The 20,638-nt window shown below is 34.4% G+C and overlaps 1 protein-coding gene across 1 annotated transcript in view; it reads right to left on the reverse strand.

The window, feature by feature from the left end:
• Window positions 1-755: 755 nt before the first annotated feature.
• LOC145668467 (uncharacterized) overlaps window positions 756-20,638 on the reverse strand; it is a 53,821-nt gene continuing 33,938 nt past the window's right edge. Inside the window, exon 7 of the mRNA XM_081736381.1 lies at window positions 756-20,122. Within this exon, the coding sequence (XP_081592507.1) occupies window positions 16,766-20,122 (3,357 nt within the window). The 3' untranslated portion in view covers window positions 756-16,765. The remainder of the gene's footprint in view (window positions 20,123-20,638) is intronic.

The raw sequence follows: 20,638 nt of genomic DNA on the forward strand, positions 1-20,638 counted from the left end.
TACAATTTGATTTGGCTCTGACAGAATCTTAATACCTTATAAAGGTTACTTCTCAAATGAATGGAATACAACTCTGGACTTCCGGGGTATTTGCATATTTGGCGATGGAAACATACTTTTTGGGGTAATGTAGCGATGTAAGTTGACCTTTGGAGACAGCAGTTGCTTGTCTCCATGCTCAATCAGTTTTTTTTTTTTTTTTTCCTTTCTTTTTATGCCATATATACGTATAGATTAAGATGGATCTCACAGAAAAAGGAATATAAAGTAGAAACTAGATCCAGTTGGCTCAGGATAGAAATCAGCGGAGAGCTTTTGTGAACGCGGCATTGAACCTTCAGGTTCGATAGGCCATAGAGTGAGTTATATATGTACTCCTTTGTGAGTAAATGACTAACGTGCATGTTCATTGTTCCATTCCTGATAAACGTGCCTGCCTCAGATACAAACGCGAATAGTGGTTTGGACCTCAGTTTAGATCGTCACATACAACCTCGGAGCTGAAGAGGGACGTTAAATTCATAAAATGAAAAATAGGATCGACGGGAAAAACTATGCCTAAAAGCAATACAAATCTGAAAACTCCTACTGTCTTTCTAATAGTCTTCTCGTTCGTCATTTCGCGTAAGTATCGTACAAATCACCCACGTCATTTAACGGCTAGTAGTGAACTGTAAAAGAGAACCAGAAGATGCAACTTAGTGAACATTATAATTGTAAATGCATTAAACTGGATAAGGAGAAAAACACACACATTTCAGAATAAAAAACAATACATTTTTATTAACTTTCAAAAACATATGTAGCTCATATATATGTACTTTGTTACGAATCATAAAATGAACAAAACATGGCATATGGTTACTTTTTGTCATTCAAAATCCGTAAAATACGATTGTTATTTTCCAGAAACCTCCACCATGAGAAACTGCTAGTACAGTAATACGTAATTGTGACCCATCCATTTGTAAAATACGGACGATTCTTTTTCTGTCAACTACTTTGGCAATCCAATTATTATATTTACATTTCCTTTTTCTACGTATTCTTTCCACAATTTTATTTATATTATGCTTACAATTCTAGTACATTTATCTGTTGAATTCTCTTGCAACTTGAAAATATCTGTATGGCTCGGTTTGTGAATAATTGCTTAAAATACAACAAAACTTATAACTAAAACATAGATTTCCATTGAGCATTGTGAATTCATTGTTTTCGCATTTTGAGGCTTTTTTTTTTTAATTTGTGAAGTAAATACTTCTATTAATATTTAATAAACTTGTTGCCTTTGTAATAATAATAATAATAATAATAATAATAATAATAATAAAAGTAGGCTTTATAATATGTGCTGATATCGCTGAATTAGAAGAGAAGCCACAGTTTACACTCTGCTTGCACGAAGAGAGTTTTGTCATACTAAATACTATACGTTCACACTTTGTCTTTTAAGATCCATGTCACTTTCTTTAGACTGCATATAGGTGACTTTCCGTAATAACATATCTTCAAATACCCAAATATACCTCACGTAATAATATCAGTAAGTTTCCATCACAAAATTCACAAGGATTGAAGTATTTTCAATCTCTGTGTATGATTTTTGTAAAAAGGGGATTGTGCTTAACAAAGGAAGAGTCTTAAAGATTTTAAAATAATTACGATTGTTTATGTTATACGAGATTTAAAACCATCAACGAGAAACTGATAATGAAAATATGCAATTTCAATAGCATCATAATGTACAATTAGGCCAATTACAGAAACTAAGAAAAAAAAAATCGCAGAAACGAAGCCTCTCTACTGAATTCTATCCGGTACGAAACTAAGTACCCTGGACTATTATTCTTCACCTTTCTACGACTCTTATATTCGCCTTCCCCAAATCCTTTTCTAGCTTTCTGATTAACACATCTCGTCCATTACCCGTAAAAGTGGCGTGTTCTGATCATTTTTGACGTCCCCATTTTACTACTCGTATGACATTCTGTGATCTGAAACTATTCAGTATCACGTAGCTTCTTAAATTCACCTGTGTTGTTCATCATTTCGCGCTAAAGGTTTTCCTAAAAATTGGTTTCGAAAATTCCCACACTGCACGTCAGTGACCAACTTTGTCATCCACACAATATGGTGGGCCGAATTATGCTTCTATATATTTTACTCTAAATTTCTTCGATATTAGTCCCGGGGATAAAATTATAATGAATATTCATTATTGATAACATACCCACAAGCAATGATAATTTTGTGAATAAAAGTTTACTATTTCAATTTGTAGCATCTACGCGAAATCTTTAATTTAACAACACATTTTTTTAAAGTTACTATTGCTTAATCAGAAACTCCCAACATATTCAGAATTATGTAAACTATTAGGTATCTCCACGCATCGTATATAAAAGGTCAGTTCTAAAATATTATTGAGGCAACTGTACAAAGCAAACAATAAGTATAAATTCTGTGCAAGGCACTAAGTGATAACTCCTTTGTTACTTTCCTCACATATGTTTATATTTAACTATCAATAGCACACAACCGAGTCATACATGCACATATTTTGTTACTGGGTGTGAAAAGTAATGGTATTTGTCAAATAAATACCAGTAATGGTATTTATCAGAGTAGGCAAATAATGGTCGTCCGTATTCTATAAATAGGTCATTCATCAATTTTGGAACCCCTATCAATTGAAGTTTCTTTTCCCTATAAAATACATGGACATTTTTTTTTTTAACAGGAAAAATGTTCAAGTATGAAAATTTGTACTTAAGTAGCTGACTGACATCACAAGGCATAAACAGCCTTCTTCATCCCATCATTCCTCATTGTATATATTACAAAAATATAGAATTCACAGCTTCCGACTCGAGTCTATGCATCTGCGAACAACTTCCCGCTCAAATAATGCTTTTCACAACAATTGAACATTTATCTCATCCCATCTACACAATTTTGTATCGACTAGCATTGTACATCTTAATTTAACTACCACACCTGCTCTTTGACACGCGTACATTGAAAAAAAGGGGAGGAGCGAAAAAACTACGTTCCTTTCATTTGCTTATAACGAAAATAGTATCCCTTACTTTTTTCTTCCTATTCTTTACAAATTATGTAGTCAAATTGTTACCATTGTTGATACACAATCATATTATAAGACATATATTTATTTTCCCAAAAAACCTGTAAGCTTACATTTATGTTCATATTCAATAAATCAATGTTGATTAGACACTACTCAGAACTTTCAAAAATTTCTTTTGGACACCTACAGCTGGAACCATTAATGATCATTCACTAGTCTTGAGCTGGTGCATGTAACGTTCACAGACACTGATTACCAAACATTTATGGACATAATAGGCAGTAAAAGAATACGTATCTAAAATTGCTATATTAAAGCATGTAAAATTATGTGAATAATCGTAACTCCCACTGACTCTGGAGTTCGGTTCCTTCTGTTGGGTCTGTTGTAAATTACAGTACAAATCTGAGCCTAGTTTCGAACAAGTTTTTTTTTTTTCTTTTTTCCACAGCATCTTGAAAAACCCACTATGAATGTTAATACAGTATACAGTTGGCCATCATTAGGTCAACCTTCTACACTCAAAATATTTTATGCTCATGAAGGAGAATACATAAACTAAAAAATTAATTTGTTACAGAAGTGAATGAATTCTTAAACAATATGAAATATTTAAAGAAAAATAAATTTGTAGGTATTTACACCCAGAAAACAAAATACGAACTATTAATATTATGTAATTTTAATTTTAAACTTTGCAATCTTTTTGTGATTTGATTATGTCAGGTACATCACAAAATCATCTAGATGGCTTACAGATGTTTTGGAAAGTGTTTGCAAATATCTGCGATACGGAGGCACAAACTACAAGTCCTCAATTATTATTTTTAAAAAAAGCTATGCCACAGGAGATCACTGGTAAGCAGATAACTAACTGCCTCTACAAAACACGCGCGCACACATCTTGTTTCAAAAAATAAATTCCAATAAAACAGCAAGCAGTTAGAACTGCAAAACATATCAGATGCCAAAAATCAACCTGCTTATGGAAGTGGCCGTTATATACAGGCGAAACAGGTTTTAGCACCTTAAACAAATCTAATAATAATTTGTGCAATCAACACCCATGGAACAGTAGTAAATATATGTATATACATTATATATATTTATATATATACTCCCCTTACAATTTCACATGTCTTAGATATAACATCATTTATAGCAATTCAAATGAATATATGTAAAATATACAGATATTATAAAATTATTTTTTCCTTAATAGTATATTATGAAAGTGTTATATATATATATGTACACAAGATAGTATTTCTAAACACAATCTATTTACATAAACTACACAAGCCATTTTCTTAAAAACCTGCAAACTTACTCATATATTTGTGTAAGAGATCAGTCTAACATTATCCAACGTTGTCGTAAGTTTGTAATTTAATCATCATTTCTTCATGTGAATTGCATGTATCACCTGCATAATAAAATGCCTATTAAAAATTTGAGACATTGTAATTAACAGGTGTGCAACATCAAGTTTGCCACCACGGACTATATCCACAAAGTAAAAATTACATATGGAAGTCTTTTGCAATTAATTACTCAAGCAAACAGAAGTTAAAGGCTAACAATACATTCTATACTTATACACTGTAAACTTCTTAGTTTATTGTAAGCTTATTGTTAGAATCGTCCGAGAGGACTCTACAGCACACGGAACTTAAAATTACTACATATCATTGTGTCTCTCGTTGCAATATACAGTATGTTTGGATTATGGTTGCCAGATCTTATATTTTTCCCCGTAAGTTGTGTTTTTCTTTAACGCTTCACGTAACAGGTCTTTATTTTCCTCGTAAAACTATTTCTTGAAAGAAATAGATTATAGTCTAAGGCATTTTTAAAATATCCTGTAAGTTAAAAAATAAAATAAATAAAAAAATGCATTAATTAGAAGATTGATTTCTCACAGACAGCAACGCAACCTAACGATGCAAGATAGTGTTTAGAGAAGAAATACAACATGTTCCATTCGTATCTCCTTTCTAACCGGTGCCTCAATCCTAGTCGCAGGCTCGATCATATCACAGTTTCGATCGATCGTGATACACTGATGTCAGGAATAGAAGTAACTCCGTACTAATAACAGACCTACAAGTTGTGAATTTCGATATGCCATGCAAGTTTTTTTTTTCTTGAATGTATAAAAAGAGTGCAGAGTTAAGAGATGCAAAGTCTTCATTGACATATAACATAGATTTGTGATATCTTTTTCATATTTTGTGTATTGCAACTATTTTTAATGGAAGTATCCCAGTTTCCAATTAAAATTATTATACATTATTATGTAAAGCCACATGTAAGTCTGATATATGTAAATTATTAGTATCACGTTTCTTCTTTTTTTTTTTTTTTCTTTCTCTTTCTTTCTTCCCTCCCTGAAAATCAGGCAACACTAGTTCAGAAAGAATGTGCACTTAATAATATAAAACTTAAGGGCAGGAGTGCATAACTATAGTGTTCTGAGAAAAAAGTTTTCAACTTACATTTCGTAGTTCTTTCATAAATATTATCAGAGATTTTTACTGTCGTTTGATTATGCTGGATATGAGTGAATGGGTATCATGGGCGAAGCGGGTTCTTGGTATGTCCATTCCACGGTGAGACGCGTGGCAGTGGGAACGTGTAAAAATGAAGTGGAACGACTATAAGAATCGTGTTGCAGTCAGCGTTACATAAGGTGGCATGCCACCACTACCACGCATGTTCTCCACCCTGAATCCCTTCAAATCAGTAACTACTTTGTCTACCACTCCATCCAGCGTTACAATAAAATGGGAAGTGTTAATGACCAGCAGCGTAGTGAGAGACACTGCACAGTGAGGACACAACAGATAGTTAAAACCGTAACACTAAGGATTCGGCAAAGTCCCATCAGGACTCAGTGGTGCCCCGAGAGATATCCATTTCGACACCAACCATATCACGAGTGCTCAGTCAGAACCTGGGATTTTAAGCCTATTAACAACGTACACGTAATGCACTTCCCGAATGATGCATTACGCCAGCAGAGAGCGGTGAAAGCCAAACGTCTCCTCAAGAAGGAAATTGTCACAGAACAATCCTCTTTTCCTACGAGAGACTGTTCACAGCTGAGCAGTCTTTTAATGGTCAAAATGATTGTGTGTACGCATCATCAGTGCAAGCTACTGGATGTGTCTGCAGGGTGTAAAGATCTCATAACTCAGCATCAGTCATGGTGTGAGCTTCACAAAAATGGAACCGTGTTATTCTGTCGAACAAAGGGTGAAGACATCGGCTACCGTATACCAAACCATAGCGTTGGAGACCATTGTGGAACTAGTGAGTACCGCCATCTTCCCCAACCAACAGGATTCCGTTCCCGCGCACAAAGCACAGTCAACATCGGAGTGCTTACAGGCCAAGTCCCAGACTTCATCTCCACATCAGACTGACCCTCCAGCAGCTCTGATCTGAACACGCTTGACTACACACTGGACAGTGCTTCAATCAAAGGCTTGCAAGAATAGAAACCCTAATCTGGATTTCCTGAAGCGAGCTCTGGTTAAGGCAGCCCACCAGTTCCCCATCGACACTGTTCGTAATTTCATTGACGAGTGGCCCGCTAAACTCCGGGCCTGCATCCAGGCTCAAGGTAGACATTTTGAAAACTGACTGATGCTCTTCATGCTCCACACTTCCATGTATAATCCTGCAAAAGAGTGCCAATATATATCGCCCACATGTTTGTGTTTCATTTCCAAACCTCTGACAATATTTATAAAACCTAGGTACAGTCCGCAGCAAAAAACCTGCAACATGAGCATGTAAGTTTGTGAAACTACGCCTAACAGCGCAGGGAATCAACTTGACGTCTAAGTTGCACGAATCACGCCAGGAGAAACTCGGCGTCCTCCCCTGTACATTTATTTTGGAGCAAAATACTTCGTTGTTTCACAATAAACTTACATGCTCATGCTACATGTTTTTATACATACGATTAAACAGATTCGAAACACATACCTTTAAGTATTCACGAATAGGTAAACAAGGAAAGATATACAGGCGAAGCTCTCACAAACAACCGATAACCTACAGAAGCGTTACGGATGACCATTATCATTGTCTTTTTTTTTTTTTTTTTTTTTTTTCATCAGGCGATAAAACAACATATAGATGAAGAATAAGTAATCCCCTCGATGACAAACCAGCATTTGTAGATGAAGCAATCGCGTTGAAGAGTGTATGGCGATATAGGCCTTTGTTAGGAAGACATCTTCAATCACCTCACTGCGTGTGCGCAAAGAAGACTTCTCAAAGCGTCGACTGGTGCAGAAAAGGAAAGTAGTTCTTTTCTAATCTGCAACAGAGATAAATATGCGCTGGTCCTACTTGTCTGTCAATATCAAAATTGCTATTGAAGGGTGGGGTAGATATTGAGAAAAATTATTCTAGAGATTAAAGTGTTGAAGTGTTTTAGTTTTTTTACTCACTACTGCTCTTTTAATTAAGGAACTCATGGACTTCAAAAGGGCAATTAGTGCATGATTTAGTGCAGAAGCAAAGCGACGTATAACTAACCAAAAAAAAAAAAGTGTACGCTATCGCCATCCATTTTGAACATTTAAGATTTCTATAAAATAGATTCAGTGTTGGACACTGAATGAAGTATAATCTAAAGTTAATGATGCAAATCTGACATTTCTGACTACATACGCTACTGCCCAGTACACACTTAACGTCACTTCCAGAATACTCGTAATTTACTTATAGTTTACTCTCTGGACCCTACTCAACCAGACATTTTTCTGTGGACTGAATTGAAATCTACAATGTAACGGGATCCTCCGCAAATTCTTAATAAATTTAAACATTGCAAAATCCGAGTATACAATGCAAAATTCGGCACGTAGATCTGCGGAAGGTGACTGCTAATAAAAGAAAGATAATTCAGGCCTGTATGGGCACTTGTGAACATCAATTTCAACACCTTTTATAAGTGAGCAGAGGCTTTTCCGAAGACCCAAAAAGAAAAAAAAAATGTAAAGATCAGCTTTAGCTTTTGTGATCTTCAAATTCCTGCTGAATAATGTCTTTGTAAAAGAATCACATGTACTTTGAAGCCAGGCGAAATGAAACAATCAAATGAGTACCATGAAGAAAGGGAACTACTCTAAATACGAACTGAGAAGCGTTTATCAATTGTTTCAGCAAATGGATTGTTGCAACTCATTGAGGAATGGATAAAATCTAATTTGTAACATGCGAAGAATTGTATTATTTATGAATTCTCCCAATTAACTACTCCACGCTGTTGCAGCAGATAGTATGAAACCAATGTACCGTTTTCAATTCAGTAAAATTTGTAGAATAAACGTTGAGCGTCTGCAACTTCTACCTCGATAGAAATCCTGATATTCTTGTTCGACACACGTACTTTTCTACATACTTTGGTTGTTGCGTTTATTTATATATATATGCTTGGGATATTCCGCTAATCTTATTGTACCACATAAAATTATATTTTAATTTACAACTGCGACAATTCAAACAACATTCCATTACATAGTTTTCTTCTCCCATATTTCAACATGTCGTTCAAGAAACCAACAGAACAACTGCTCTCACAGTGAGGTAGAGTAATTTATATGAAATGAAAACCATCACAACCTTAGAAATTCATTATAAACAGAAAAAAATTGGCAACTGTAACTGCACATCGCACTTTTATTAAAATGTTTTTATCATATTTTCTACTCATGGTATATTATCTTAACCATTTCTTCTTTCCTTTTTGCAGTACTAATATCACCTTGTAGACGACTTATCTTTCAGACATTTTATTAATACCAAGTCTGTCTTTAAATATTCTAAAATATTTCATAAAAGTTATTTTTATATTGATTATATACTCATTGTTTTTTATATACTCATTACAAAAATAATCTGGTAAAACAACCTAGTAACATAAAATCATACTTTTCTTCTTTCGTGTGTAAGTTTTTGTTACACAGATGTAAAGAAATCAAAACCGAAAGGTTGGTTGTATATTGAATTAAAAGTTTTACTTACATATTTTTAAGTAAATCAGTTTTGAAACTAGACTGTGTAAGTCGTGCCGGACAATGTGATAAATAAGACTTATTTCATAATCATGCACAGTAAAAAGAAATTAAGAAATTTGGGCCACTGAACGACGAAGATGCAGGAAAAATACAGTGTGCCTCACTCACTAATGGTCCTATGGTGTCATCTCTGCCAAACAACGGGACCAAAAGACAGTATGATACACTATACTTTGGCATGATATTTTCTGATTAGACAAAGTAATGCATATCAATTTTGTAACTTAACATTTACGGAGATATAGTAAAAGACAATCCACTCAACTTCCATCTCTATATCAAAAAAAAAATTATTAGAGTAACATGCTTATCAGCGTCCATAATGAGTCCCTCCTACACACTAATGCTCTTCATTTACATCTTGTAAACACTGGAAAGCAATCTGCTAAATAGAAGCTTTAATTTAGTACTAAATACAGCAAAAATTAAAAGTACGGAAAGAAGGGACACATTGATCAGGTCTAATCAGACTAGTGTACGCTTTTCGCTTTCTATAGCTAATTAAGTAATTATTATTTTCAATAAAAAGAGGGAAATTAAATGAAAAAACTTCCAGGCAATTAAAAATCTAGGCGAATCTTCGATCAATTCAGACTTTCACAACATCCATTTATAAACAATGAAGCTAGTCCAAATGAAACCAAACTTCCGGAGAATGCATATTGCGATCTTTATTCCACTAGTTTTATTATTCGTTAGATTTGCCCTTCTTTATTTAGTTGCTTATGAAAAAGGAAAGAAAAAAATTGATACAAAGCACAATGTGAACAGTCACATGTAAAGTACATACCCATACCAAGAATACACACAGACAAGTCTTGTCGGTAACATCGGAATTAATTGACTGATTTAAAGTATTGGGTACTTAAAAGAAGAACTACAAAATGTAAATGAATGTGACCAAAAGCAATAAGAGCAAATTGTCCGGAAGCCCTTTACAATAAATTTTATATCAAAATATGTATTGCAATGTCGATTAGTTTAGATCTCGTTTTCCCACAGGTATATGAAAATGAGAGTAAAACATGTATAATTTTGATATGAACAATCCACGAAATGCGCTTTTGTACCAAGCAATCAGAAGGAAGTAATACATCGTTTTTAACTTTAGTTTTATATTACATCATGGTAATATACAGTATAATTTACTGTAACAAATTGCATGAAAATTATCAACACTTTTTGTAGTTTAAGTTCTAAAGCTTTTGTTTCATGAAAACGTTTTCGAAAATTGTTACTCTTAAAACATACTTCTATGATCTAAAGAAGTTACTTCAGAGTCGGCTTGGGTACTGTAAATTCAATTTTGAAACCATTTTGAGAGACTGAATCCTTCATACTTTAAACGAAAGAAAACGCGGCCGTAAGAACAGTTTACTTGTTAGAATCAAAATAAATACTAGACTATCTAATGTTGAGTTAACCCATGATATGGCTTCGGGTGGAATTGGGATGTATGTCACAACAGTATTTCTCAGGCTGCTGGAAGCTGGATGAAAAACCGTCGGAAAAGCAGTTGCTCACTGAATTAATGTGCAAGAAGAGACTGATGTAGACAAAAAACTTCTTCAAGAAAGGACAGTGGATGACTGGAAGTGCTTTTCTCAGGAGTGTCATTTTGAAATTCCTTTGTCCATAATGTTTTCTAATGATGATGGTGTGTTTCAACAGAACCTAGTAACTTTTCACACATCTCAAAAAGTTAATCAGATTTTTGAGAACTCACCAGACATTAACCCAATTGAGAATCTACTGTCTGTATGAAAAACAAGAGTGTCAAACTGGACTGTTCAACTAAAGAAAAAAATATTGGTGCTTTGTACAGGTGTAGTTCCACGACGAAGAAATTAAGGCAATCTGTGCAAAGTTAATAAATCTACGCCTAACCATGTCAAAGAGATAACAAATCAAGGAAGGTCATTTAGTTGAAGTTTGCTGAATACGTGTATTTTTTATTACTATTACAGTGAATGTCCTTGGGTACAATTTGTTTGGATTAACTTGCACGCTGCTATAGCTTGTATATATTTGGCCAAGATTCGTATTAAATGTTTAACGATGTTGGTAAGTTTTTTGCTATATAAAACACACGAGCAGTTAGTTTTCATGACATAAAATTCATGACAGAGTTAGAAAATGACATTTAATCAGATAGATTTAAATCTTCGCAAACATGACAAGTGTCTAACTACGACTTACAAGGGAACATACATCTACCAATACATTTATTCATTAAAAAATCAGCGCATTCTTACGTGACAGTCGAATCGATGTAAAATTTTTCAAGAATACTTACAGATTGCTTACACTGGATGAAGACACTAAAGGGTATGGTAGAGACAACAACACGCTAAAGAAATGGCAATTGACAACTCGTATGTCTATTACAATAAACACAATTCAAAACTAAACAGAATTAAATTGGTATTATTTTGTTTTCAAATTATTATACAGACTAAGAATACTAAATATCAAGGTTCTAGGTTCCTTATCAACACGGAAAAACTATCTTCACTGATACAAACACTGCTTCGTAGAGAAGGATATATAACTGGGAATTTACCAGGTTACTTACAAACACATTAATATTCATATTGAGATAACAAAAAGCAACATTACGACCAGGGTTTACATTTACCTTCTGTTAAAATTCCACTTTTTCCAGTTGCTATGATCAAGAAGACAGCTCATTGCAGAAATTATGAAAAAATTACGGATACAGCACTCATACACTAGCACTGTCTATTTATTTAGTTGATTGATGGGTAACAATGAAACACACAAGTCTAGGTGTTCCTCACTGGTCGACAACAAAAGTAGAGCAAGTCTGACTCACATAACGTACAGAAGAATTAATATATTTCTTTCAAAACATATTTCAATTGATAGATTAAATATTGTTTATTATAATAATAAAAAAAAAGATATGAGAAATGTACTATTGTTACTCAAATACTGTTACAAACATACATGTCTATCTTCGATACATTTAACACGTATTATCTTATTAAAAGAAAGTAAGATAAAGAGTATTTATGACAGTTTAAAACAGTAAATTTCTCATGATTACCCATTCAACCCTATTCCAGAATTTCTTTTATTTATTTATTTTCCCTCGAACAGGCACAATGTATTGCACGCACAATCGTCAACACTCAAATGGATTTTAACAATCAAATAGATTTCAGAACTACTGTATGAAGAATTAGAGATAATATGTCAGTGTTGCCACTATGTAAAAGTGCCCTATAAAGAGTTTCTTATTTTTACTTTCTGAAACTTGACACGTATTGGCTTTAATGTACTGTACTAAATAACTTGCAATTTGTGTTTTTTATTGTTACCAATAGGATTTTCCTACTATCTACATTCCAAACCAATCACAACAAGCAGCGTGCACTGAATATATAGTAAAATGTTAACAGAACAATAAAATATTCCTGTATTTTCTTTAAATCCGAATTAAATCCAATACAAACGCATACCATCTCGAAAACATATTTCAAGATCTTTCTAAGTGGTTAATAATAGCATAGTTGTACTGTTTATGCTATACAGAAGTTACTATAAAAAAGCACGACCAACAAGAGATGGTCTCTGACGTTTCTTACCACATGCGGTGGGACATTGCAGCCCCTACTTTGATACTAGTGTTACCAACCACGATCACTCTGTCTTATACCATTAATTAAATTGCCACTACAGTTACACCGAAAAAAACCTGGACACGCGAGTAGTGGCAATGTCACTGCGAGCTGTCAGAGACGTTCTCTTACTGGAAGCACTATAGAATGTAGAAAGGAGAAAAGTACAGAATTAATATGGATCGAAGTGTATGTACGTATTTCGATAAAATTCTAAATACAGTATCTTTCTCCTTTTGAAGGATCAATTTTTAGATGCGCCGAGCAAATTTAACGAAGGAAACTCTTAAATGGATGCTTAGTTCATTAGAATGCATAATTTTTGCTTAAAACAATAGCTATTTTAGATGGGGCCACAATGAAAACAAAACAATGATATCATACGTTATTCCCAATTCATCCACTACAGGGCAATGACAATAATATTTGACACAGTAATAAGCTAAAAGAAAATCAGTGAAAACTCTACATATAATTTCTTAGCTATCTATAACTGTGACCCCCCTAAATAAAATAAAATTCAACATTTATTTAAAAACTGACTTAAAAAAACTATTCAACTATTTTTCATTACATACATCTAAAAACAGAATGTCCTTACAAATGTATTTTACAGAAAAGTATAATTTTCTTTACCAAAGCACTCCTAAATAAAACAGCCTAATAGTACCTTTCTGCAAACAAAAAATCCACAATACAAAGTATTTTGTACATTACAGTATGTCATATATATATTTACACGAGTGCGAGATAGCATTTTCTTCTTTTTTATAGAAAAATAACATTTATATTTTGGTATATTTCTAAACTATTTGGAAAGCACTGTGAAGAATTTCATACATAAAACAAACAATGTACATGATTTACAAGAAATTATTATATAATACAAAATTAACATAACAAGCAACATTACTAATTATTAATAAGCGAGCATCTGAATTTAGTATAACGGCATTTGCTTTCTTATTCCTCTTCCTTTTTTCATGGATTTATTATTTACAAAATCGATAGAACAAACATCTATATATCTACGTAACAAAGAAAGAAAAATTGTAGTTTCCTGATTTGGAATGCATTCTGAAGCATTATTTTCCGCTACATAATCATTATTAACATACATACATACATACATACATACTCATACACATGATTAATATATGTATATACATACGTACATACACGATTAATATATGTACACACACACACACACCAAAACAGAAACAAAAAAACAAAAAAAAAAAAAAAAAACTTGATAAAACACGCCTTAACACACAAACTACGAAGCTTTTCGATTTGCGTCGGACATTATGAAAGAAGAAGTACGGCACAAACAGAAAGTCAAATCACAGACTATGACAATCTGAAAAGTTCACTATCGCCGCTTATACCTCCCCTCTCCCTCCGTTTTTTATTAACGTTCCAGACGATCGAAACTTACATAGTTTGTTTTGTAAGTGCTCTTTTAGCTATTATTCTCAAGGACAACAACATGTAGCGTAAAATTACATACACAGAGTTGACAAGCTTCACATACATGCACAACATCTGTGCAAGTTCTTTTAAAGAAAAGGAATAAAACCCAAGCAAATTAACGTATACAAGCATAATATTAAAACCTACGTTTACCTATTCCAATTCTCTCACATTTTAAAAGCTGGACAGAACTAATCAGAAGTTACAGTTTCTAGAATATTGCTTCCAACTGGCGATAGAAAATGCCGCTTAACAAAATCAAGTTGAAGTTAGTTTGTATTTACTGTATTATTAATATGGCACAATGTGTTATTTTTGGTTTCTACTTAATGCACACATCAGAAGCTCTACCATGATCAGTATCACAATTCCTAAGAAACACAATATGTTTCATATTACCGGTTATTTTTAAAACAAGTTAACAAAAGCTATTACAATAATTTTATCCAATGAAGATATTCCTCGCTTCCCATTACTTTATTTGTGCAAATGCATTTACATCCTGTGTGTAGCGATTTTGTACAGCCACATCAAAATAATTGCAATCTCACTTGACTTCTAAGTCCTGTATATAAACCTTGGTTACATTACTCAATTTGATTATGTTACTTTGTCTCTGAGATCTTTACTACATTGATTCTGCAACAACTCCGTGTAAACTTTCACATACGAAGACAGCATCTATTTGAATATACTTACTACTACGACAGAAATACGAACCTCTGTATTTCTAATGTATGTCATTGTGATTTTTTTTAATCAAAGGAATGTGGGTGACCAGGATTTTTTGAACACGATTCTATACATGCAATACAAAGTCATACTACCCACGAGAGAGCAATTGTTCTTCAGTTAATCCAGAAATCCTGACAACTTCCATACAGTTTCTATTTTAAGATCATGCCACAGCGTTTAGCTTTAGCAGCTAGTTGCATAAGAGTTATACATAATATAAATCTGAAAAAAAAAAAAACTAGCAATAATACTTGTATTTTGATATATTTTTGAATGTCTGATGGGAAAATCGTAGGATTTATGAAGAATAGTTCACAAAGGTGTTAGTTTCAATTTTGAAATCAAGTAACTGCACACATTTTTTATTTTTACTTTTATAATACTATCTGGACATGGGCACGGACGGAAATGTATCCTTTCTTTCTTATCCTGTAACTATCTGAAAATATTGTAAACTGGGTAACCCACACCCCAAAAGCTTCAATTAAATAGGACAAACTGTTATTAATATCTCATTTAATTATGAAAAATTCTTTAAGTAAAAAAATTTACATGTAAATGTAAAATATATTCCAGTATTCATCACAGAATATAGTGAATACAAGATTATTTTCCTCGATATTACTGATAATAGAAACAAATTCTAACCTAAAACGTACCAAATATTAAATTTTGAACTTTCAAAAATTAAAACTAAGGTGTTATGAATAATTGTAGATTGTATAGATCTGAATATTTCTAGTCGTCTTCGGTTTCTTACTTATGGGATATATTCTTAGGAAGTAAACATAACTTCCCACCTTCTTAAGTTAGTTTAGCATAACTGAGAACTAGTTTGTTAAATTACAATAGCCATGCCACTTGATATTTATTATATAAAATCTGTTGTGTGCTTTTTCTGTTTTCACTTATCATTTTCTCACATTTTCGTTTATTTGTATGAATACAGCTGCTTGTCCTAGGTTCACTTTGGATTTGTAAAACAATCAACAAATAATTTGTTGCTTTTACATGTTTTTCTATAACAATTATTCTTCTACCTCCCACAAAGGCTAACATAATTGCTTAAGGAATCAATGTTGTTTTACTACAGGTTAGAAATTGGGCAACAGTTTGGAAATACGTACTATTTTTCCTTATTACAAAGATTGTATGTATGTTTTACTGTTTGCACAACTGTGTTCATTAACAACACAGAAATTCGACTTACATGTGCTATTATCTACAATCACTTCAACTCACAGTAACTGTCTTTTTACTGCCCAATGAAAAACTATTAGATCTAAGATACCTTCAATACATGAATGCATATATGCTTACAGCCCAAATTCTTACCGACTAAATCTGAATTTATCAAAGAACGCAAGCCCCCACTTACTATTATAATTATGAAATTGACATTTCATATTAAAACTTCCTTGCCTTATACTCACTATTCCTCCAGCTTATTTTTACTTAGTCTTTCTTTCTCATATTGAGTGTTAATAAGAGAAACTGCTGTATTGTGAATAACATCGCAACAGCATGTACTCGTGAACAGGGACATCATCTAACGTATACAACACATACAAAACGCAAACGTTATTCTTTGTAGAAGAGTTTCTCTTATTCTTACATACTCTATACTTTTTAATTGTTCCACAATCTGAACAAAGTAGTTTTGTATTAAGTTAAAAATCGTAACTTATTATAACAGAAACAATAAGAAAAAAAGTGAACATTCCTCAATCTCCAGTTGCGTTATTAACTTCCTTGACTAATTGAGAGAACTCTGTATCACACTCCTGTAAAGCTTCTATCTGCGCCAATGCATTTTCCATCATCTGCTCGTCCAGAAGATCGTTGATATTTCTTCTCGCCGTGTAATTACATTGTGTGTTGTCCTTCTGATCAGTTGGAATATTGATTGCATTCAGAGTAAGTTGACTGGTTGCGTCATTTTGGAAGTTTGTATCTGAAAGAAGTGCTATTGTCACAGGTGTTGATGGGTATGACCGGGAAATATTATCACAGAAGGAAGTAGTACCTACATTACTTCCACTGCATGCACTGGGTATGGGAGTGTTTGGATATGATCTAGATGACTGTCGCAGATTAACAATTAAATTGGGGTTATTCACAATGCTTTCGGTTGCACCAGGTTCCACAGATGGTTGATTATCAATCAACACATCATTGAGTATTTGATTTATGTTATCAGATTCAAGGGGAACACCAGAATCTAAATTGCAATCTATGCTACTTAGCTGAATAGGGTCTGTATTACCTGAGTCCAATAATCCATCACTACTTCCGAAATCTGCATATTCACTCGGGACAGGAGTCGGTGCAACCGAACTATTAGCTGAATCTATCGTAACAGAGCTAAATGTAAAACGTTGATTAACTACTGGCGTCGCCGGGTGAGACCTCGAGTAACTACTGTTCGTTGCAGGAACGGAACTTGGATAAGGAGGATGCATATTTTGTAACATTTGATGTAACGGAACAGAACGGGAACGATAAAGTGGATTTGGTCCCAGAGACTGCAATCCATCTTGCAATAAACTACTCACCTCCTGTGACAATGAATCCAAATTCTGAGAATTCAGACTGGCCAAACTAGGATTAGTCTTTTGATGTCCAGCAGATATATGCCTTTGTCGGGACGAATCGCCATATCCTCCAACAGACTGATAAGGATTGTGTTTCATTCTTAAAATTCCTTGCAACGTACCTCCAGATTCCATTTCAAGGACACCTGGTCCTAACGTTGGATCAGACATGGGATGAATCATTGGTGAATGTGGAGCTGAACTTGGAGACATGGGAGCCATGCTATTAGCTGAACTATGACGGGAACGCACCGATCCCAGAGTAAGGTTATTCTCAGGTATTGCAAATGCAGCCGGTTGGTGTTGAGGTGCTGCAGGAAAACTCAAAGACGCTGTTGCGTCACTATTATCCACACCACCACTCGTAGGTGAAAATGGATTACTGTAATTCGTACTTGCTCCACCAGTTCGAATAGTACCAGCACCAGAGGAATGACGTGAGCGTGCACCCGACTGGTAAGCATTAGTTCCTGAGATCGTACGTCCATTTTGACCACTTGGTCCTTGTCTAGCACGTGTAAAAGGAACTGGTGTACTTTGTGGGGAGACAAACGGAGTTCCACCTTCTGACGCATGGTTCATACTAGTTACACCACCTCTGGATATTCCAACATGAGCTTGTCCCGAATTGTGTCGAGATCGAGGCACAGGGGTGTTCCGAGGAGAAACAAAGGGACTAACGTTGGCACTTGAAGACATGGAGCCTCGTGGAATTGACGACCCTGGTTGGCCAGGAGAATGGGGTGCATGAAGAGCTTCTGGTCCAGGAGAAATTGGAAGGAAGCTGAAATTTCTTCGACGAGTGTTAGGACTAGGTGGAACAGACATAGGTAACGTTGTATTGGGCAAATCATGATGTTCAGTCACTGATGTTTCAAAACTTACACGGCGACGCGTTCCCAACGATGGATTATGAGCACTAACTACAGACGCAGTACAGGATATTCCTGACTTACCATCCACAGAATGGTGACGTAGTCTTATGTTAGAAAGAGGATCGTTCCCTTGCACATTGTCTGACATATCACTTCCTAGTTCTGAAGACGATGAAGACGACAACAACGGCCCCCCGATTTGTTGTCCTGCCAGTGGTTTATTTGAACTATTATTAGTCCCACTATTACCACTGGTCACAAGATTTCTTTCAAGAAGTAAACGTAATTGCGAGAGTTTATTACCGTCTTCAGTAGAAACCGTGGGAGTGTCGGTACAAATTTTGTTATCTACAACCTCGGATTCCTCTTCTCCATTTTGACTAAAGTAACGCATAAGTTCTTCTTCTTGTTCCTGAGAATTGCTACCATGCAGATAATCATCTAAAGCGTCTTTCTCTAAACATGGAATGCTCACTTCATTGGATCCAACAGACATTATGTTATCAAAGGTAAGCGCCCTCTTTTCATTATCTCTCGACTGATTAGCTGCCATTAGCAACTCTTTATCAAACTCGGAACCAGTCCCTATTTCTTTCAACCCTAGCCCAGTATTTGCATTTTCATTCCATCCTAATACTCCACTACCAGTTTTGCTCTTCTCGTCTGAAATATCTGAATGAATAGTCCCATCCGAAACTGATTTCATTAACGCGTAATTATTGTCCCCTTTTGTAGTTAAGTATTGGCTATCATCACACATTGGCTTCGGCTGAATTGGTTTGTATTTCTGCCTTGGTTTTGTGGGTGCAATTGGTGGGAAAATTATAATATTTGCCATTTGCTTACACGAGTTTTTAGTGTTTGGTAAACGAGGAATGGGTAGCTTTGAACTAGACGCTGAATTTGCTGCTGGTCTCGTGTTTGAAGGTGTGTTGGTTTTTTGAGGATTAAATCCGGTATTTATTTCCCTTACAGGCGAAAACATAAATTTTGAGGTACTTTCGGCCTGGTTTGGACTAGGAAGATGGTCACTGTTTTGAGTGTTTGAACTTTCTCCCACACTATCCCCTTGGATGGCTTCGTCTATTGTTTGAGGTGGATCACGTAACTCTTGCCCATCGTTGTGTAACGTATTAGTATTCACAGTAGAAATATCACCACACTCCCTATCTTTCCCACCACTGACATGGTTACTTGTATTTCTGACACTTAATTCATTTTCTATTAATACACCATTATCTCCAGTTAACTGTTTCAAGGAAACATTATTATTATTACCACTATCAACAAGTGTTTGATCCCTAGAATCGAGGCACATATTTCCATTGTTTGTGTGGTCCACGTAAGTTTCATTATAGTTAACAGTGTCTTGTACAATTCTTCCAGATTTCTCTGTCTCAAATGACAACAAAGTGGTTGGCAACAACGTGGAATTATCACAGATGCGCGTTTGGACAGCACTAGTTGAAGAGTGGCCGATTCCCTGAGTACTATTCTGTTTTAGATGGGTCCCATTCTGCAACACTCTCTTCTCTCCTGTATAACTCAATTTGGCCTTCTTGCTGCCTTTTGTTCTGTCCATACAACCTTTGGTCAATGCTGACTGCTGATCCTAAAAAGATGTATTATTTCATTTCACAGTATTTCAAGTAGAAAGTGTATTAGAGATTACAAAACGAAAGACACTATTCAGCTTCGTACCATTATATGAAAAACACAATAAACCACGTTAGATTTTCATTAAAGCCACCATCAGGACAAAAAAAAAAAAAAAAAAAAAAAAACCTGAAAATAAAATTTCTAACAATGAAAATTAGAAATATATATTTACTGCAATCTTCACTGTACAATTTAAGAGTCAAAAACAGGTGTTCCCGGTAATTAAGATTTTAGTGATATAAACTAGCTCTTTCCCAGTTTATTTCCCTAATACAGCTCTATGGCTAAAGTTGATCAGATGTTTCTTCAACTACTAAACTGTTGTGCTTTCACGTTAGTGTAAATTATACATTAACTTATTCTGTGTTTTCAATTTTATTTCGTTGAAAATACCGAACAGCAGATTAAATAATACATAACACTTCAAACTAGAAATACACATAGAATATCTGAAGTTAAATCTCTATAA

The sequence above is a fragment of the Thermobia domestica genome, chromosome 13 (genome assembly GCF_964235325.1).
Source record: "Thermobia domestica chromosome 13, izTheDome1.hap1.1, whole genome shotgun sequence".
Lineage (NCBI taxonomy): Eukaryota > Metazoa > Arthropoda > Insecta > Zygentoma > Lepismatidae > Thermobia > Thermobia domestica.